Here is a 15,750-nt window from a genome sequence, read left to right on the forward strand (position 1 = left end):
TTTTAATTATGCATGACAGTAGAATGCATTTATATACTTTGAAATATCATACATAGATGGGATATAATTTCTCATTTTTCTGATTATACATATTGTAGAATCGCATTGGTCATACAGTTACATACATACATAAAGTAATAACGTCTGTTTTGATTTAGTGCTTTTAACTTATAAAATTTAAAATTATTTTCCTCATTATAAAAGTAATACATGTTCAGTTTAGAAAATGCAAAGAGGAAAACACATTGCTAAAATCATTTTTATGTGGTCTTGTCTGGGGATGTAGCTCAGTGGTAGAGTGTTTGCCTAGGATGTGCAAGATCCTGGGTTTGGTCCCCATCACCACAAAACAACAAATCCACTATTTTTATGTTATCTTTCAGACCATTTGGGGGGAAAATTGGATGACTTAGTGCTTTTAAAAAACACACTTTTTTTGACTTAACATTATAAAAAGTCTGAATTTTTAAAGGCATTAATTAGCCAAATTTGTTATGGTAGCAAAGCCACTGTTTTTAGTGTTTAGCCTCCTTTACAGACCATACATAACTGGAATAATTAAAATGTTGCTGTGCAAATTTTTCACTTAAATAATATCTTGGTTTTGTTGTTTTCTTAATTGTGATTGTTGTTAAGCTGACATCCTCCTCTGGAATATAGCTATTAATTTTCTAATGGAAGCAGATGGAAGCTAGTAGGTTTATTTAAGTTCATTTGCAAATAGCTTTTAAGAAATATCTTTGTTCTGCAGAATTAGAGGAAAGGGGTATGAAGGAACAGAACTGTTACCAAAACTTTATTATGTTGCAGGAGAAGTGATTAAATTCTCTAAATGATATACCTGTATTTTATTCTACTTTAGCTGGGGGTGGGAAGAGTTGAATGGTTACTACAATTTCTTCCTATGTGTTTTCAGTCCTTGAGTCATCTGATACCTATGAGATGTCATTGTCTGGAGCTTAGTAAAGAAAGTTGGGAGAAGTGTTTGTGTTGAGAGTGACAGAGATAACAGAAGCAGATGGCTCTGTGAGCCAGCCAAGGGCTTGCTTCCCACCTACAGGCAGTTGGTGAAATCTGAGTTCCCCACCACAGGGTATCAGGAGCCTGTCTTCCAGAGATTAGGGTGCATGTGACACTGATGGAGGGGTTCAAATTTGACACTTCCACTGCAGGCTTTCTTGAGGCATTCAGCAGCAATTGTTGAGTGCTTAATATGCGCCACAGTATGGGTTTAGGGCCTTAGGGATGAATCAGTGAGTAAAACAGACAAAAATTGCTAAGCTCCTGGGGTTTACATTCTGGTGGGCTGGGTAGACAGACATAAAATAAAGGAAATTATATAGTATGTAAGAAATAGCTAAGGAAAAAAAAAAAAAAAGGTTAGAACCAGGTTGGTTGGTTGTGCCAGGCTGGGGAAATACTGTCTTTTCAGTATTTCCAAAACCCTTTAAAGTATAAGTAATTCTCAAAACCCTACTTTAAAGTATAAGGCATACTTAAAAGTGTAAGTGTAAGAGGGTGACATTGAGCAAAGACTTGAAGGAGGTGTGGTAGGGAGTCATCGTGTATATCTGGAAGAAGAGCCTTCTGGACCATAGAAACAGCTATTGCAAGGCCAAGGTGCAGCGGGCTTGGTGCAGTCCAGTACCAGAATGGAAGTAGTGTTGAGGATTAGGCAGGAGACAGAAAAGGCATAGAAAGATATGTGTAACTATTATGCAGGGCCTGTTGGCTTTTCCTCTCTCAGTGTGGCCTTAACTGTCATGAGCAGATAATGGGTAGAGCAGTTTGGGATGGAAAAATTTGAAGTTCCAGTTTGGAGATGGTCAGAGTGAAGTGTCTGGTAAGTACATAGGTCATTAGCTGCATATTAGCTGGCATGGTATGCTTAGATGAGTTTTTCCAGAGAGATCACTGGTTAACAAGAAAATAATGTTTTATTATGACCTAACATTGGTGTTTTGATATTTACCTTTATTGCTTTTATGTATTAATCATATATATATATATATTATCCATAAACAGGCCTTAGTGATATGTGTTTGTCTGTCTTTCTTTCCTTCCTTCCTTCCTTCCTTCTTTCTTTCTTTCCTTCTTTCTTTCTTTCCTTCCTTCCTTCCTTCCTTCCTTCCTTCCTTCCTTCCTTCCTTCCTTCCTCCCCTCCCCTCCCCTCCCCTCCCCTTTTTTCTTTTTGGACCAGGGATTGAATCCAAGGGCCCTTAACCACTTAGCCACTTCTCCAGACCTTTTTTAAAATATATTTTTTAGTTGTCAATGGACCTTTTATTCATTCATTTATTTATATGTGGTGCTGAAGATCGAACCTAGTGCCTTACACATGCTAGGCAAGTAGACAAGTGCTCTGCCACTGAGCCACAATCCCACCCCTCCCCAGCCCTTTTTATTTTTTATTTTGAGACAGGTTCTCACTGGGTTGCTTACATCCTTGCTAAATTGCCAAGTTTGGCTTTAAACCTGTGATCCCCCTGCCTTAGCATCCAGAGCTACAGGGATTACAGGCATGTGCCACCATGCCCTACATGTTGTATATATTTCTTGTAGATTCACAATTGTATGAAAAAAAAAACTAAGATACTTTGTGTACTTTCCCAGTTTCTTTCAACTGAAACATTTTGTAAAACTGTAGCAAAATATCACATTGATGTTGACAGGATTCACCTATTTTTGTAAATTTTTCTCTAGTTTTATTTGTACTTATTTGTGTGTATGTGTTTTCTTTAAAATTTTATCACTTATCATAGGTCTATATATCCACCACTGCAGTCAGGCTAGTGAATATTTCTAATATATATATTTTAATGGGTACTATGGATTGAACCCAGAGCTCCAGTGTTCTAGGTAAGCACTCTACCACTGAGCTACATCCCTGTTTTATTATTTTATTTTGAGACAGGGTCTCACTAAGTTGTCGAGCCTGGCCTTAAATTTGAGATCTTCTGCTTCAGTTTCCTGAGTACTTGTGATAACAGGTGTCACCCAGCTTATTCCAACACTTTATAACCACACCCTTTTCCTTCCACATTCTTCTGAATAATGGATTTAATTTTTTTGTTGCTGTTTTGGGTAGCATTTTTGTAATTGTAAGTAAAATACACATAACATAAAATTTGCTATCCTAACCATTTTTAAGTGTATAATTAAGCAAGGTTATAATTTATATTGCTGTGCATCCAATCTCCAGAACTTTTTTTCGTCTTATAAAACTCTATATGCATTAAGCAACAAGTCTCCATTTCCCTCTCCACCTGGCTCCTGAAATCTGTCAGTTCTACATATGTTTCTGTGAATTCTAGATACCTCATATAAGTGGAGTTACACTTATTTGTGTTTTTGTGATCTGCCTGTTTCATTTAGCATAATGCCTTTGAGGGTAGCTTGAGTTGGAATTTATTTCCTTTATAGGACTGAATAAGACTCCATCGTATGGATATGTCACTGCTGTTTATCTGTCCATCTGTCAATGGATACTTGAGTTGTTTCCAACCTCTTGGCTATTATGAATAATGCTGCCATAGACATGGATGTATCTTTATGTTTTATGTTTATATTTTGTATTTCAAGATCTTCAAGATCCTGTTTTCAGCTCATTTGGGTATATACTTAGAAGTGGAATTGCTGGATCATAGTAATTCTATTTTTAATTTTTTGAGGAACCAAAGTAGTTTTCCTTAATAGCCTCACCATTTTACTTTTCCCCAAATAGTGCACAATTTCCAATTTCTTGACACTCTTGCCAACACTTGTTAGTTTACAGTTTGATAGAAACCTTTCTAATATGAATGAAGTGATACTGAATTATGATTTTGATGTGCATTTCCTTAATGGTTAGTGATATTGAGAATTATATTTTATTTTATTTGGTACCAGGAATTGAATCCATGAGAGCTTAACCACTGAACCATATGCCCCAGTCTTCCCCACCCTCCACTTTATATTTTATTCTGAGATATGGTGTTGCTAAGTTGCTTAGGGCCTTGCTAAGTTGCTGAGGCGGGCCTCCAACTTGGGGATCATCCTGCCTCAGCTTCCCAAGATGCTGGGATTACAGGCAGGTACACTATTTCCTGCTGAACATCTTATACTTCTTGGCCATTTGTGTATCTTCTTTGGACAAATGTCTTTTCAAGTCTTGTGTCATTTTTGAGTTGGGTTTTAAATTTTTGTTGCTGAGTTTTAGAATTTATATTTTCTGGTTATCAATCCTTTATCAGGTCATTTGTAATATTTTCTCCCATTCTGTGGGTTGCCTTTTTCACTCCACTGATAATATTCCTTGATGCATAGTATTTTTTAATTTTGATGAAGTTCTATTTTTTAATTGTGTATGCCTTTGCTATCATATCTAAAAGTCATTGCTATTTCCAATGTCATGAAACTTTTTCTCTGTTTTCTTCTGAGAGTTTTATGGTTTTAAGTTTTGTAAGTATTTGATACATTTGGAGTTAATTTTTGTATGTGGTGTTAGGTGAGGGTTCAACTTTACTCTTGCATGTGCAACTTTCCAAACATTTGTGGAAAAAATTGTTCTTGTCCCATTAAATGGTCTTGACACCCTTATAACAATAATGGACCCAGCTGGCATGGTAGCTCCATAGAAGAATGAGTACTTAGCATGGATGGGTTCAGTCTCCAGTACCAATAATAAAAACAATTTTTTAAAAAAAATCAACCAACCATATAAAGGGATTGTTTCTAGGCCTCCTGTTCTGTTCCATTGGCCTGTATATCTGACAGTATGTTTAATCTCACACTGTTTTGGTTAGTGTAGGTTTATAATAACTTTTGAAATCAGAAAGTGTGTGATCTCCAACCCCCTCCTCTTCATACCCCCTCCCCAAGGTTTTTTCAGCTGTTCAGGGTTCTTTAAGATAGGAATTTTAGGATGGGTTGGTGGGGGGGCAAAACTTGCTGTCAGGATTTGATAGGGATTGCAAGAAATTTGTAGTAGTTTTGACATCTCAAAGATAGTGAGTCTTGTAATACATGAATACAAGGCATGCTTTTCAACTTATTTATGTCTTTAATTTCCTTTGCATGTTTTGTAATTTTCAATGTAAATCTTCCATCTCCTTGGTTAAGTTTATTCCTAAGTATTTTATTCTTTTTGATTCTGTTGTAAGTGGAATTGTTTGCTTACTTTCCTTTTCAGATTTTTCATTGTTAGTATATAAAAATGCAACTGATTTTTATTTAATTTTGTGTCCTGTAACTCTGCTGAATTTATTTCTTGATGTTAATAGTTTTGTTTTGTTTTGTTTTGTTTCAGTGCTGGGAGTAAACCCAGAATCTTACACATGCTAATAAGCACATGCTCTACCACCAAGCTACTCCCCCAGTTCCATCAATAGGTTTTTTTGTTTATTTGTTTGTAGAATCGTCAGGGTTTTCTATATACAGGATTATGTCATCTACATCTAACTTGTATTTTAATATTGTTCCAGTACTTGGAATTGAACTCAGGAGCAGCCTACTTTTGAACTGCATCCTAGCTCTTTTTATTTTTTTTTATTTTGAGACAGTTTCACCAAGTTTCTGAGGTTGACTTCAAACTTGTGATCTTCCTGCCTTAGCGTCCCAAGTCATTGGAATTATAGGCATGTAACTCCAAGCCTAGCTCATAACTCCTTTTTAAAAATAAATGCTTCAAACATTTATCCACTTTTTAAACTCGGGGTTGATCTCAGGGTACTTAATCCCTGAACCACATCCCCAGTCTTTTTTATTATTTTGAGGCAGAATCTCAGCTAAGTTATTTAGGACCTCACTAAATTGCTGAGGCTGCCCTCAAACTTGTGATCCTCCTCCCTCAGCCTTCTGAGTTGCTGGGATTATAGGCATGTTCCACCATGGCTGGCTATATTTACCTACTTTTATCTCTAAATTTACCTATATTTATTAAAGCTAAGTTCTGTCAGGCAGCTTCCAGGAACAAGGTGCCGTGGGCAAAAGCCTTAAATTTCCCTAAGCTCTAGCAGAACGTTCACGTTGCATATTCTAGTCCAGTCTACATAGCCATCAGAATATAAAAACCTAAAGAAATGGGCACAGTGGTGTACATGCTTATAGTTAAGGCTAGTGTGTTTTTGGGTGACTGAGGCAGATCACTTGAGCCCAGTTTGAGGCTACCCTGGGCAACATAATCAGATCCCATATCCAAAAAAAAAAAAAAAGCCCAGAGACTTATAGAGCCCATACTAAATATCTGTGGGACTCTCACAGGAGAGTGGGGAACTAAAGCTTCAAACCTTGGTTCTTGTGTCCCAAGAAAAGAAAATGTAAAGCCAAACATGAAAACCCAAGCAAAAGTGAAAATAAAAGTTAAAAGTGAAAATAAAGTAAGACCAAAGCAAAGAACACTCAAGAGAGAGTAGGTCATCTTCTAGTAGAAAAGGAAAAGTAGTGTTACTTCCAAATGTATTGTATTTGTTGTATGCCAAGAGAACTGGAATCTGCCTTCTGCAGTCTTCACCAATCAAATGTTTAACTCCTCCTCCACATTGGGTGGGGGGTGAGTTTTTGAATGTAGATGGTCCTTTCTGGAACTATCGGTGACCATCTCATTGGGGTGTTTGGGGGTTCCATCTAAAGTTAGTTCTATGTTAATATGGGTTCTGGACAAACTCCACCTGTGCTATTAACAGAATTTTTGAAATACATTGAGAAACCTGTTGCCGTAAATCCTAATTTTACAGTGACCTCAGTAGACTCTGTCAGGAGTTAGCCCCATTGTTCTTTCATACCAGGGATTGAACCCAGGGGTGCTTAACCACTGAGCCAGGTCCCCAGCACTTTTTTTTTTTTTTTTTTTTGAGACAAAGTCTCACTAAGTTGCTAAGGCTGGCTTTGAATATGTGACCTCCTGTCTCAGCCTCCTGAGCCTCTGGAATTATAGGCGTGCACCACTGCACCTGGCTGATCTTTCCTTCTTCTTTTTAAATTTTTATTTGTATTTTTATTTTTATATTTTTTAGTAGTCAGTGGACCTTTATTTTATTTATTTATATGTGGTGCTGAGAATTGAACCCAGTGCCTCACGCATGCTAGGCAAGCGCTTTACCACTGAGCCATAACCCCAGCCCCCAGGTCATAATATTTTAAAACTCCTTTTTAATGCACCCTTTGAGACAGATTAAAATGCTAGCTCACATTGCTTCTAAGATGCATCTGTTCCATGTTTTAACATTTCTTATAATGGGATGCATCTTGATGAAAGCTGTGATTGATTTAACTGGCAACATGTTTCCTTTCTTTAGTGTAATACAGCAGATAGACAAAATACAGTAGTGGACATACAAAGGTGTGGTGCTGGCTCCCTACTTCCTTCATTTGGGTCCCAAGAAAGACACTCATGTCCTGTCAATAGGAAGGGACCCTTTCTAAAAGGGCTTTCTGAATGGAGTTTAAAAAAAAAAAATCTTTCACCTTGGCTAGTCAAAAGAACTTTTCCTGTGGCACAGCACAATTATGATAGGGTGAGTTGCCAACTACCTCCAGAGTTGACATAACAAAAGATATATTTACATTTACAGCTAGACCTTGCCCATCTATATTGAGCTCTGCTCTGCAGCAACGTGTGAGGCCTTTTATTGACTCCATGCTATGTGCCCTCTGCCTGAAATTCCTTCCCATTCTCTTCTCATTGGTTCCCCTTGACCTTTGGGACTCAATTTGGTTGTCAAGTCCTAGGCTATTGGGTAGCTTTCTTCTAAGTAGCTGTCTTGTCACTGGACATATTACCAGTGAGGTTTGTGTGATCATCTGTTAATTCTGGGAGCTTCCTGAGAGCAAGGACTATACTGTGCATATCTTTACTGGGCAAGAAGGCATTGTGTTTATACTGTGAATGGATGTGTTCTGAAGGTCAGAGGCCATAATTGGCACCTGTGCAGTTGAGTCCTAGGCATGGCTAAGCCTCTGTGCACTCTTGAGTAATCAGGGTGGACTGTGTTTCTGATATGCTTCCTAACGAGGCTAATATAATACATCTCACAGACTTCTGAGCAAAAAGCACTCCCAAGAGCCAAGGGAATGTTCCTCCATGATGTCTTTTAAGACTTAAGCTCCCATCACATAAAACCTTTTGGTTAAGTCAACTGAAGCAGAAAAGCAAATGTAATAATATTTTGTCTTATCTTTTATTATATAATGAACTATCCTAAAACTTACTGGCTTAAAACAATAATGATTTGTTATTTGCTTATGATTCTGCAACTTGGCAGGGCTCAGTGGATTCAACTCATCTCAACTCTACGGAATCTGCTAGGAAATCTCAAGCACCTTGAGGCTAGAATGCCTCAGTTGCCTGTGTCTAGAGTCTTGATTCTCAATGTTGCTGGCTTCAATCCTCTCCATGTAGCCAGCTTGGGCCTCCTCAGAGCATGGCGGTCTCAGGGTAGTTGGTTTCCTTACATGGCAACTGGATTTCTCTAGAGAGCAAAAGTGGAACTATGCTGCCATCTGTCAAATTCTCTTGGTTAAAGCAGGTCACAGAGCTAGTCCCAATTCAAGTCAAGAGAAGTACACAAGAGTGGCAATCCTAGGGAATTGTGGCTTATTGGAGCCTGTTGAAGTAGCCAAACAGTAGTTTGCCATATAGCAGCCCACAGGCCTGAAGTGTCCAGCTCAGCAAGTCCAAAAGCCTATACCAGATCATCAGGACCCAAAGTGATTACTAGCACACTCATGTTCTATCTCCTGTCCCTCCCTCCTTTGCTTTATGCCTGTGGGCTTTTCCTGTGTTCCCTCTAGACAGCATTATTTCTACCCTCATAGCAACTCCAGACTGTGTCACTTTGCTGAGCAGCATCCCATAGTATCTAAAGTCTCAGGCTGTGGAGCCTGGTGCTTGGACTCTACTAGGCAGCTGTGTGGTGTTGGGCAACTTTCCAAATCTCTCTGCATACCGGTTTTCTCCTCCTTGTGTAAAAGGAGAATGTCAGAAATATCTATTTCCTCAAAAAATGAGTACTGAGGGGCTGGGATTGTGGCTCAGTGGTAGAGCACTTGCCTCACATGCATGAGGCACTGGATTGGATTCTCAGCACCACATATAAATGAATAAATAAAACAAAGGTCCATCAACAATTAAAAAATAAATAAATAAATGAGGACTGAAACCACCATGTAACTCAACTGTCCCACTCCTTAATATTATCAAAAAAAAAAAAAAAAAAAAAACCAGAATCAGCATCCTGTAATGAAAGAGCCACATTGTTTATAGCAGTACAATTCATGATAGCCAAAGATATGGAATGAGCCCAGATGTGCAGTTCAATCCCTGGTTCCCCCCACCCCCAAAAAGAAATGTAGTATATATACACAATGGAGTTTTACTCATCCATAAAAAAGAATAAAATTATGGTATTTGCTGGTAAAGATGAAGCTGAAACACGTCATGCAAAGTCAAATAAACTAGACTCAGAAACAAAGATTAGGGCTGGGGTTATGGCTCAGTGGTAGAGTGCTTGCCTAGCATGTGTGTGGCACTGGGTTCATTTCTTAGTACCACATATAAACAAACAAATGTCCATCAACAACTAAAAAAATATTTTTTAAAATATTTATTTTTTAGTTTTAGGTGGACACGATATTTTATTTTTATGTGGTGCTGAGAATAAAACTAAGTGCCTCACGCATGCTAAGCGATCGTGCTACCACTTGAGCCACATCCCCAGCCCCCAAAAAATTTTAAAAAGAAAATCAAGGATCAAATGTTCTTGCTCATATGTGGAAACTAGAGCAAAGTAAGCTGGGAAAAGGGGGAGTCTGATATCATAGAGGGATGATCAGCGAAGTAGGAGATTAAGGGGGAGGGAGGAGGGATGGGAAAGGAAAGGGAAGGAATGCTAAATGAATTTGACAGATGTTTGCTATTGTGCTTGTATAAATATTACATCACAGTAAATTCCACCTTTATATATATATGTAAAGCACTGTTTCAATCACCTCTTTTGCCATTATGACCAAAACCTGACAGCAATTTTAAAGAAAGAAAGGTTTATTTGGCTCACAGTTTCAGAGATCTCAGTCCATAGGTGGCCAACTCCATTGCTCTGGGCCCAAGGTGAAGCAGAACATTGTGGCGGAAGAGAATGGAGGAGGAAAACAGCTCAGGACATGACATAGGAAACAGAGAGAGCTGCACTTACCAGGGTCAAAATATAAACCCCAAAGGCATGTTCCCAGTGACCCACCTCCTCTAGCCAGTCCCTCCCTACCTACAGTTACCACTTACTTAGTCCATATCAGTGGATTAAAGGACTGATTAGGCCAAACCTCATAATCTAATTATTTCACCATTGAAAATTCTCCTATTGTCTCACATGTGAGCTTTGGGGAACACCACAGGTCACAACAAGGTCACTTTTGGTCACAGTGACACATAAATGAGTGTAGGATAGACCCATAGAATAGAAGAAGGAAAATGCGGAGGCAGGGGGAGGGTACCAGAGAATGAAATGGGGTAAATTAAATTCCATGCATTTACACATGTCTGAATGAACCCAACTGTTATGTACAACTATAATGTAGCAAAAAAGAAGCGGGGGGGATATTTACTCCAGAAGACAGTTTAAGATTTAGAGAATACCTGAGCTCTGCTTCCCATAGAATTTGAGGGGCAGATGCTCAAAAGCGTGTCCTGGGCTGGGGAGGATTGATTCTGGCCTTGGAAATGTAGTGTTTCATAGGACATGCCCTAGCATGACTCTGGCTCTCCTAGGGGCTGGCATATCATAACTTTACCATGAGACCTTCAGTAGAGGTGGTTGCATTGGTGGGGCCCAGTCTCTGTCTCTTGCTATCCTGACCACACTTGGTGAAGTGTTCTCTTCTGAATTTCACAAGACTTTTAGTGGTGCTGATTTTTCACTGCCCCCTGGTATCTAGCAGGACTCACAGCTTAGGTCTTAGTGCTGGGTGCACAGTTGTTCTCACCATTCTGCACAGCCGTCAAGGGAGCAGAATCTACATGGCTCAGAGCTGAGCCCATGTCCCCAAATGTCCTTTCTCATTTCTCAGATCTTTCCCTAGGTGAACAAGAAAGTAATCACTTTCCTCCCAGCTCCTTAGCCTGTGGAAAGTGTGGGGCCCAGGAAGGTGTGAGCATGTCAGCTTTCTGAGTTCTTTCTTGAGGGTTAAGATGGGACTAATTAGGATCTATCATGTCTGGCCTGTCAAGACTGATTTACAGTCTCTCTTGCCTCCCACCTGAGTACATCAGCTATCAGACCTGCTCCTTGAAAGCTGGGTAGAACACAAGCTATGTGGAGGCTTGTCTCATGACCCCTTGGGATTAACACTTGGAGCAGACTAGGGCTGAGTCTCCTGTGTATCTGGGACAGCTCTGAGCATACTGCCTGTACTTTAGGAAGGTGGTGAACAGCTGCTTTGACTGAGCTTGACCAGTCTCTATAGAGCTCTCACTCTTAGGTATGGGCCTTGAAGTCACTGAGGGACTCAGGGACCAGGCTAGGGCCTACCAGCATGATAACAGGGCCCTGTTGTGGTAGCTTTTGTTGTTTTATCATTCAATACGTATTAGAGATGATAGAAGGTGTATGATTTCTACACTTTCCAAGTGTTTCTACTAGCTCCCTGAGACAACTAAGGTGTTTGTATTTGGCCTTGCATGGCTATTTCTCCTACTATCATATAAATGACTAGTAAAAAGAAATTTGTATTTCCTCTTGTCTAATAGAAGCTCATGTTTGATTTGATTGCACAACTGTGGTCCTCTGGAAGATGAGGTGAGCTGGGTGTTGCCTGGAACTCATGCTAGGCATTGCCTTTGGTACCAGCATTGGATTTTCCACATTTGTGTAGGATCTCTGGCAGACTTTACAGCTTTGGAAGCCTCCACTTGCTCCCACCCCACTCTCACTTGCTGTATGATTCTGAAGCTGGTAACTCTCATCCCAGTGTCCACACTGCTTCCTCTTAGGTGACAGACAACATCTTCAATTAAGTGATTCTTGATATTATGGTTTTGATATGAGGTGTTCCCTAAAAGCTTCTGTGTTCATTCAGGAATATTCGGAGGTGAAATGATTAGATTATGAGAGCTGTGACCTAATCAGCTCATCCTATATTGAATGAACTAACTGGGTGGTAACTGTAGGCAAGTAGGGTGTGGCTGGAGGAGGTAGTATGCCCTGAAAGCATTCATCTTCTCTCTGGCCCTTCACCCTCTCTCTCTACTTCCTGGCCGCAGCAATTTCCCGCTGCTGTCCCCTTCCACCAGTGTTCTGCCTCACCTCTGGCCCATAGCAATGGAGTCAGCCACCCATAGACTGAACCTTTGAAACCATGAGCCCCCAATTTTTCCTCCTTTAAGTTGGTCTTGTCAGGTCATAATAAGGTCACTTTTGGTCACAGTGACAAAAAGCTAACTAATACCCTTTGCCTATGTCAGCAATTGCTTATGCTCATTTTGTTGTCATGCATCTAATCTGTCACTGAATAAAACAGAGATGATGTTCACCAGTCATTGTGCTAAAGGCTGAAGATAACTGTGGTGAACTCAGTAGCAACTGATGTTGAAGCTCTTGGCCTGGAAGCAGTCCAGGGAGTTGGTGAAAGACCCACCAGACACCAGGCCCCTGGATTACCTTACTCAGTCTACTTATAGCATTTTCACCAGTCTGGACCACCCTCTAGCCATGGGCTCCTTCACAGTGGGCCCTGTGGGGCTTCCAAGAACTAGCCACAGCCCTATCTCCTCAGCAACTGAACATCTGATTTAACATTGAACATACACAATTTTGGAGGTTCCACCAGAGGAGATGCTGAGGAGCAGACTTGATGTTGACTTTGATGCCATGAAAACATACAAGAAGGCTTTCTAAAAGCAGAAGCCTGATGGGGCCTCTGTACTGTAGCCAGCTGCTGGTCCTGCTCAGCTTCAGACAGCCAATTAGAAAGGATGAAGAATGTCCTTTTTTCCAGGCTATCAGCCAAATGCAGACCCATAGACAAAGGTAGACAGGGAGATGCCAGCAGGTATAGCTTTATCACTCCTTTTATTAAGTACCTGCGACTTAGAGCTTTTAATCCCATGTCCTCAAAAAGTGGCAGACAAATGCTCAGTCATTCTCAATGACAGAATACTTTGATGTAATGTTGGACTCTCAACTATCTAATGTTGCTCAGAGAGTCTTTCCACAGCTTAGACTTTAACTGAAACTAATAGATTACTATACTTTCTTGTGTGTAATTTACCTGTAGCCTGTTATTTTGTCTGAGGTACAGGAATTAAAGATAGTACGTGATTAGTCAGTATTTTAAAATTCAGTGTCTGTTGCTGTTCTCCAGTGAATAAAATGCCAATTTAGATGTGTGTGCTTTTTCTTCTTTGTTTTTAGGCAAACCGATTTTTTCAGTTGATATTCACCCTGATGGGACCAAGTTCGCAACTGGAGGACAAGGTATGTTTATGGAGTGAGCCTGGGAGAGCATCACAGTTCTGTTGCCTTGCTCTGCTTCCCCTGGTTATCTTAGTTAAGATAGCGGTAAAGAGTTAATTTGTTATTTTTTCAATATAGATGTGACTCAGTTTAAAATATGCAACTTTTTTTTCCAGTACTGAATTCTAGCACTGAGCTATATCCCCAGCTGTTTTTATTTTTTAATCTTGAGATAGGATCTCACTAAGTTGCCAAATATGGCCTTCAATTTGTGATTTTCCTGCCTTGGCCTCCTGAGTGGCTATAGAATTCCAGGAATGCACCACCACATGGCTAAAATATGTTTAAATAAGATAAAGGTATTGTGTCCAACTACAACTAAAAAATAAATATTTAAAAATAAATAAATTTTGCATTCCCATGCCAGGATTATTGAGCATAGAGAGGCAGGTGGTACCCTGGGCATAAGCCCAGTTCCCAGAGGCAAGAGATCTGTCAGTGGTTTTCTTGACTAAAAAGGGGAAGGGATAGTTAAATTGCTAAGTAATAATAATCAGATAATAATTTAGCCCATCTTCTGGTTAAAGGAATTCAATTAGGTTAAAGTGAGAGTTCATTGTGGGCAAGTAAGAATGCCCATGGCATTTGAAGATATGATACATAGTATTGTCAGTGTGCTTCATTCAGTGTCTGTTGCAGTGTTGCAGTAACTTTGCTCTGTTTGGAAAATCACAGCCATTTTTTATCCCATTACAAGATGTATACATCGTGATAGGAAGTGGCAGGACCCAGTACCTTTATCCCCAGCAGGTTTGCCACAGAACAGGGCCTCACTTTCCAGCAAGGCCTCCCTGGGCAGCCCCTAGAGTGCCTTTGTGTTTACATCCTCAGGTGAGGTGCCGCAGGATGGGTTGGCAGTAGAACCTTCTCCTGGGAGCCAGGGAGCAAAAAGGGAATACAGGGAAGCTATGGGCAGGAAGGTCTTTCTCTGCTTCCTGGGTACTGGGAGAAGAGCCTGCAGCCTCACATAAGAGTGCTAGATTTAGGGAGAAATGGGTGGTTTCTTATCCACAGGGGCAACATATCTTTCACCTAACTCAAAATAGCAAAGTCTTACTATTATTACTTATGACTTACTTATTGACCAAGAGGAAATTCAGGCATTTCGTTGTCACTTTGGTATGTGTATTTAAAGTATTCTTTATTTTTTTCCCCTCTGTGTTAGCAGGTTAATGAGGAACTATGCTTGTGTTAGTTATTAGTGATGGAAATCTTCGAAATTATTAGTAAAACACACAGGTATATTTTTCAGCAGAAGCAGTACATTAGCTTTTCACCATAGGAATCCTGAATTCCTTCTTTTGGTTTATCTCCCATCTGTAGGTGACTGCAAAGTATTTAGGGTACATTTCAAACTTGGGTTTAGAGTATCCGGTCAGCTCTGGAAGAACGTGGATTCCAGGCAGTACATTGAAGAAGGGAGGAAAATCCTGGTCAGACTGTGCTTTTCTCCTTGCTCTCTAGGATATACAGACCTAAAAGGGTCTGGCACATCAGCTTTCTATCCTCTCCAGTTTAGGGATAAGGAGTTGGGTCCAGGACAGGGATGAGAACCTTCTAGGAGCCCCTCCTGAATTAAGAGGCCAGACCAGAACTCAGTCTCCTTGGTTTCTAGTCAAGAGTTCTTTTCATAAAGTCAGGTTGGTCTCAGCTACTACTAAGCCCATTCTTTTTTGGATTCCCATGAGTACTTGTTTTTCTTCACCTTTTCTACAACTTGCATGAGTAATTCAAGTTCAAACCCCTTAGACCTAGTCAATTACAACTTATGGAAACTAAGTGAGGGCTTCCCATAGTTAATATTATATATCCGTATCAAATTTTCACTCCTTGCACATTGAACTATTTTTGCTTCTTCATTTCAGGGCAGGATTCTGGGAAGGTTGTGATCTGGAATATGTCTCCAGTCCTCCAGGAGGATGATGAGAAGGATGAAAATATTCCCAAGATGCTTTGCCAGATGGACAATCACTTAGGTATTACAGAGTGGCCCTTTGCAGGCTTTGCGTGTTGGCAGAGTGCCCAAGGTTAGCACATGTGTTTGTAATTAGAAAGATAAGGCCCCGTGCGGCGGTAACTCCCCTCGGCCTGCTGTCTGAAGGCACAGATGTTGGCTGCACACCTGGGTGAGTTATTCAGCAGAAGACTCGGCCCGCCCACAGAACCATCTTTGGACAGTCTGCAGGTACCTCTGGTGATTTCCTGCTCATGAGTCGTTACTGCCTGATTCCATGGGGCTTTGGGGCCAGCAACCTGGACGCAATAG

The 15,750-nt window shown here is 40.2% G+C and overlaps 1 protein-coding gene across 8 annotated transcripts in view; it reads left to right on the forward strand.

The window, feature by feature from the left end:
* The window catches only part of LOC124077015 (protein HIRA), a 206,389-nt gene that overhangs the window by 11,551 nt on the left and 179,088 nt on the right, over positions 1 to 15,750 (forward strand). For 7 of the 8 annotated variants that reach the window (XM_058571732.1, XM_058571731.1, XM_058571730.1 and 4 more), the window contains exons 2-3: positions 13,383 to 13,445; positions 15,350 to 15,460. In XM_058571732.1, the coding sequence (XP_058427715.1) occupies positions 15,382 to 15,460 (79 nt within the window). In that variant the 5' untranslated portion in view covers positions 13,383 to 13,445; positions 15,350 to 15,381. The other variant, XM_058571734.1, reaches the window with a different exon arrangement.

This window comes from Marmota monax, unplaced genomic scaffold, assembly GCF_021218885.2.
Source record: "Marmota monax isolate L192 unplaced genomic scaffold, Marmota_monax_Labrador192_F-V1.1 WCK01_AAM20220418_F8-fsc00157, whole genome shotgun sequence".
In the NCBI taxonomy this organism is placed as follows: Eukaryota; Metazoa; Chordata; class Mammalia; order Rodentia; family Sciuridae; genus Marmota; species Marmota monax.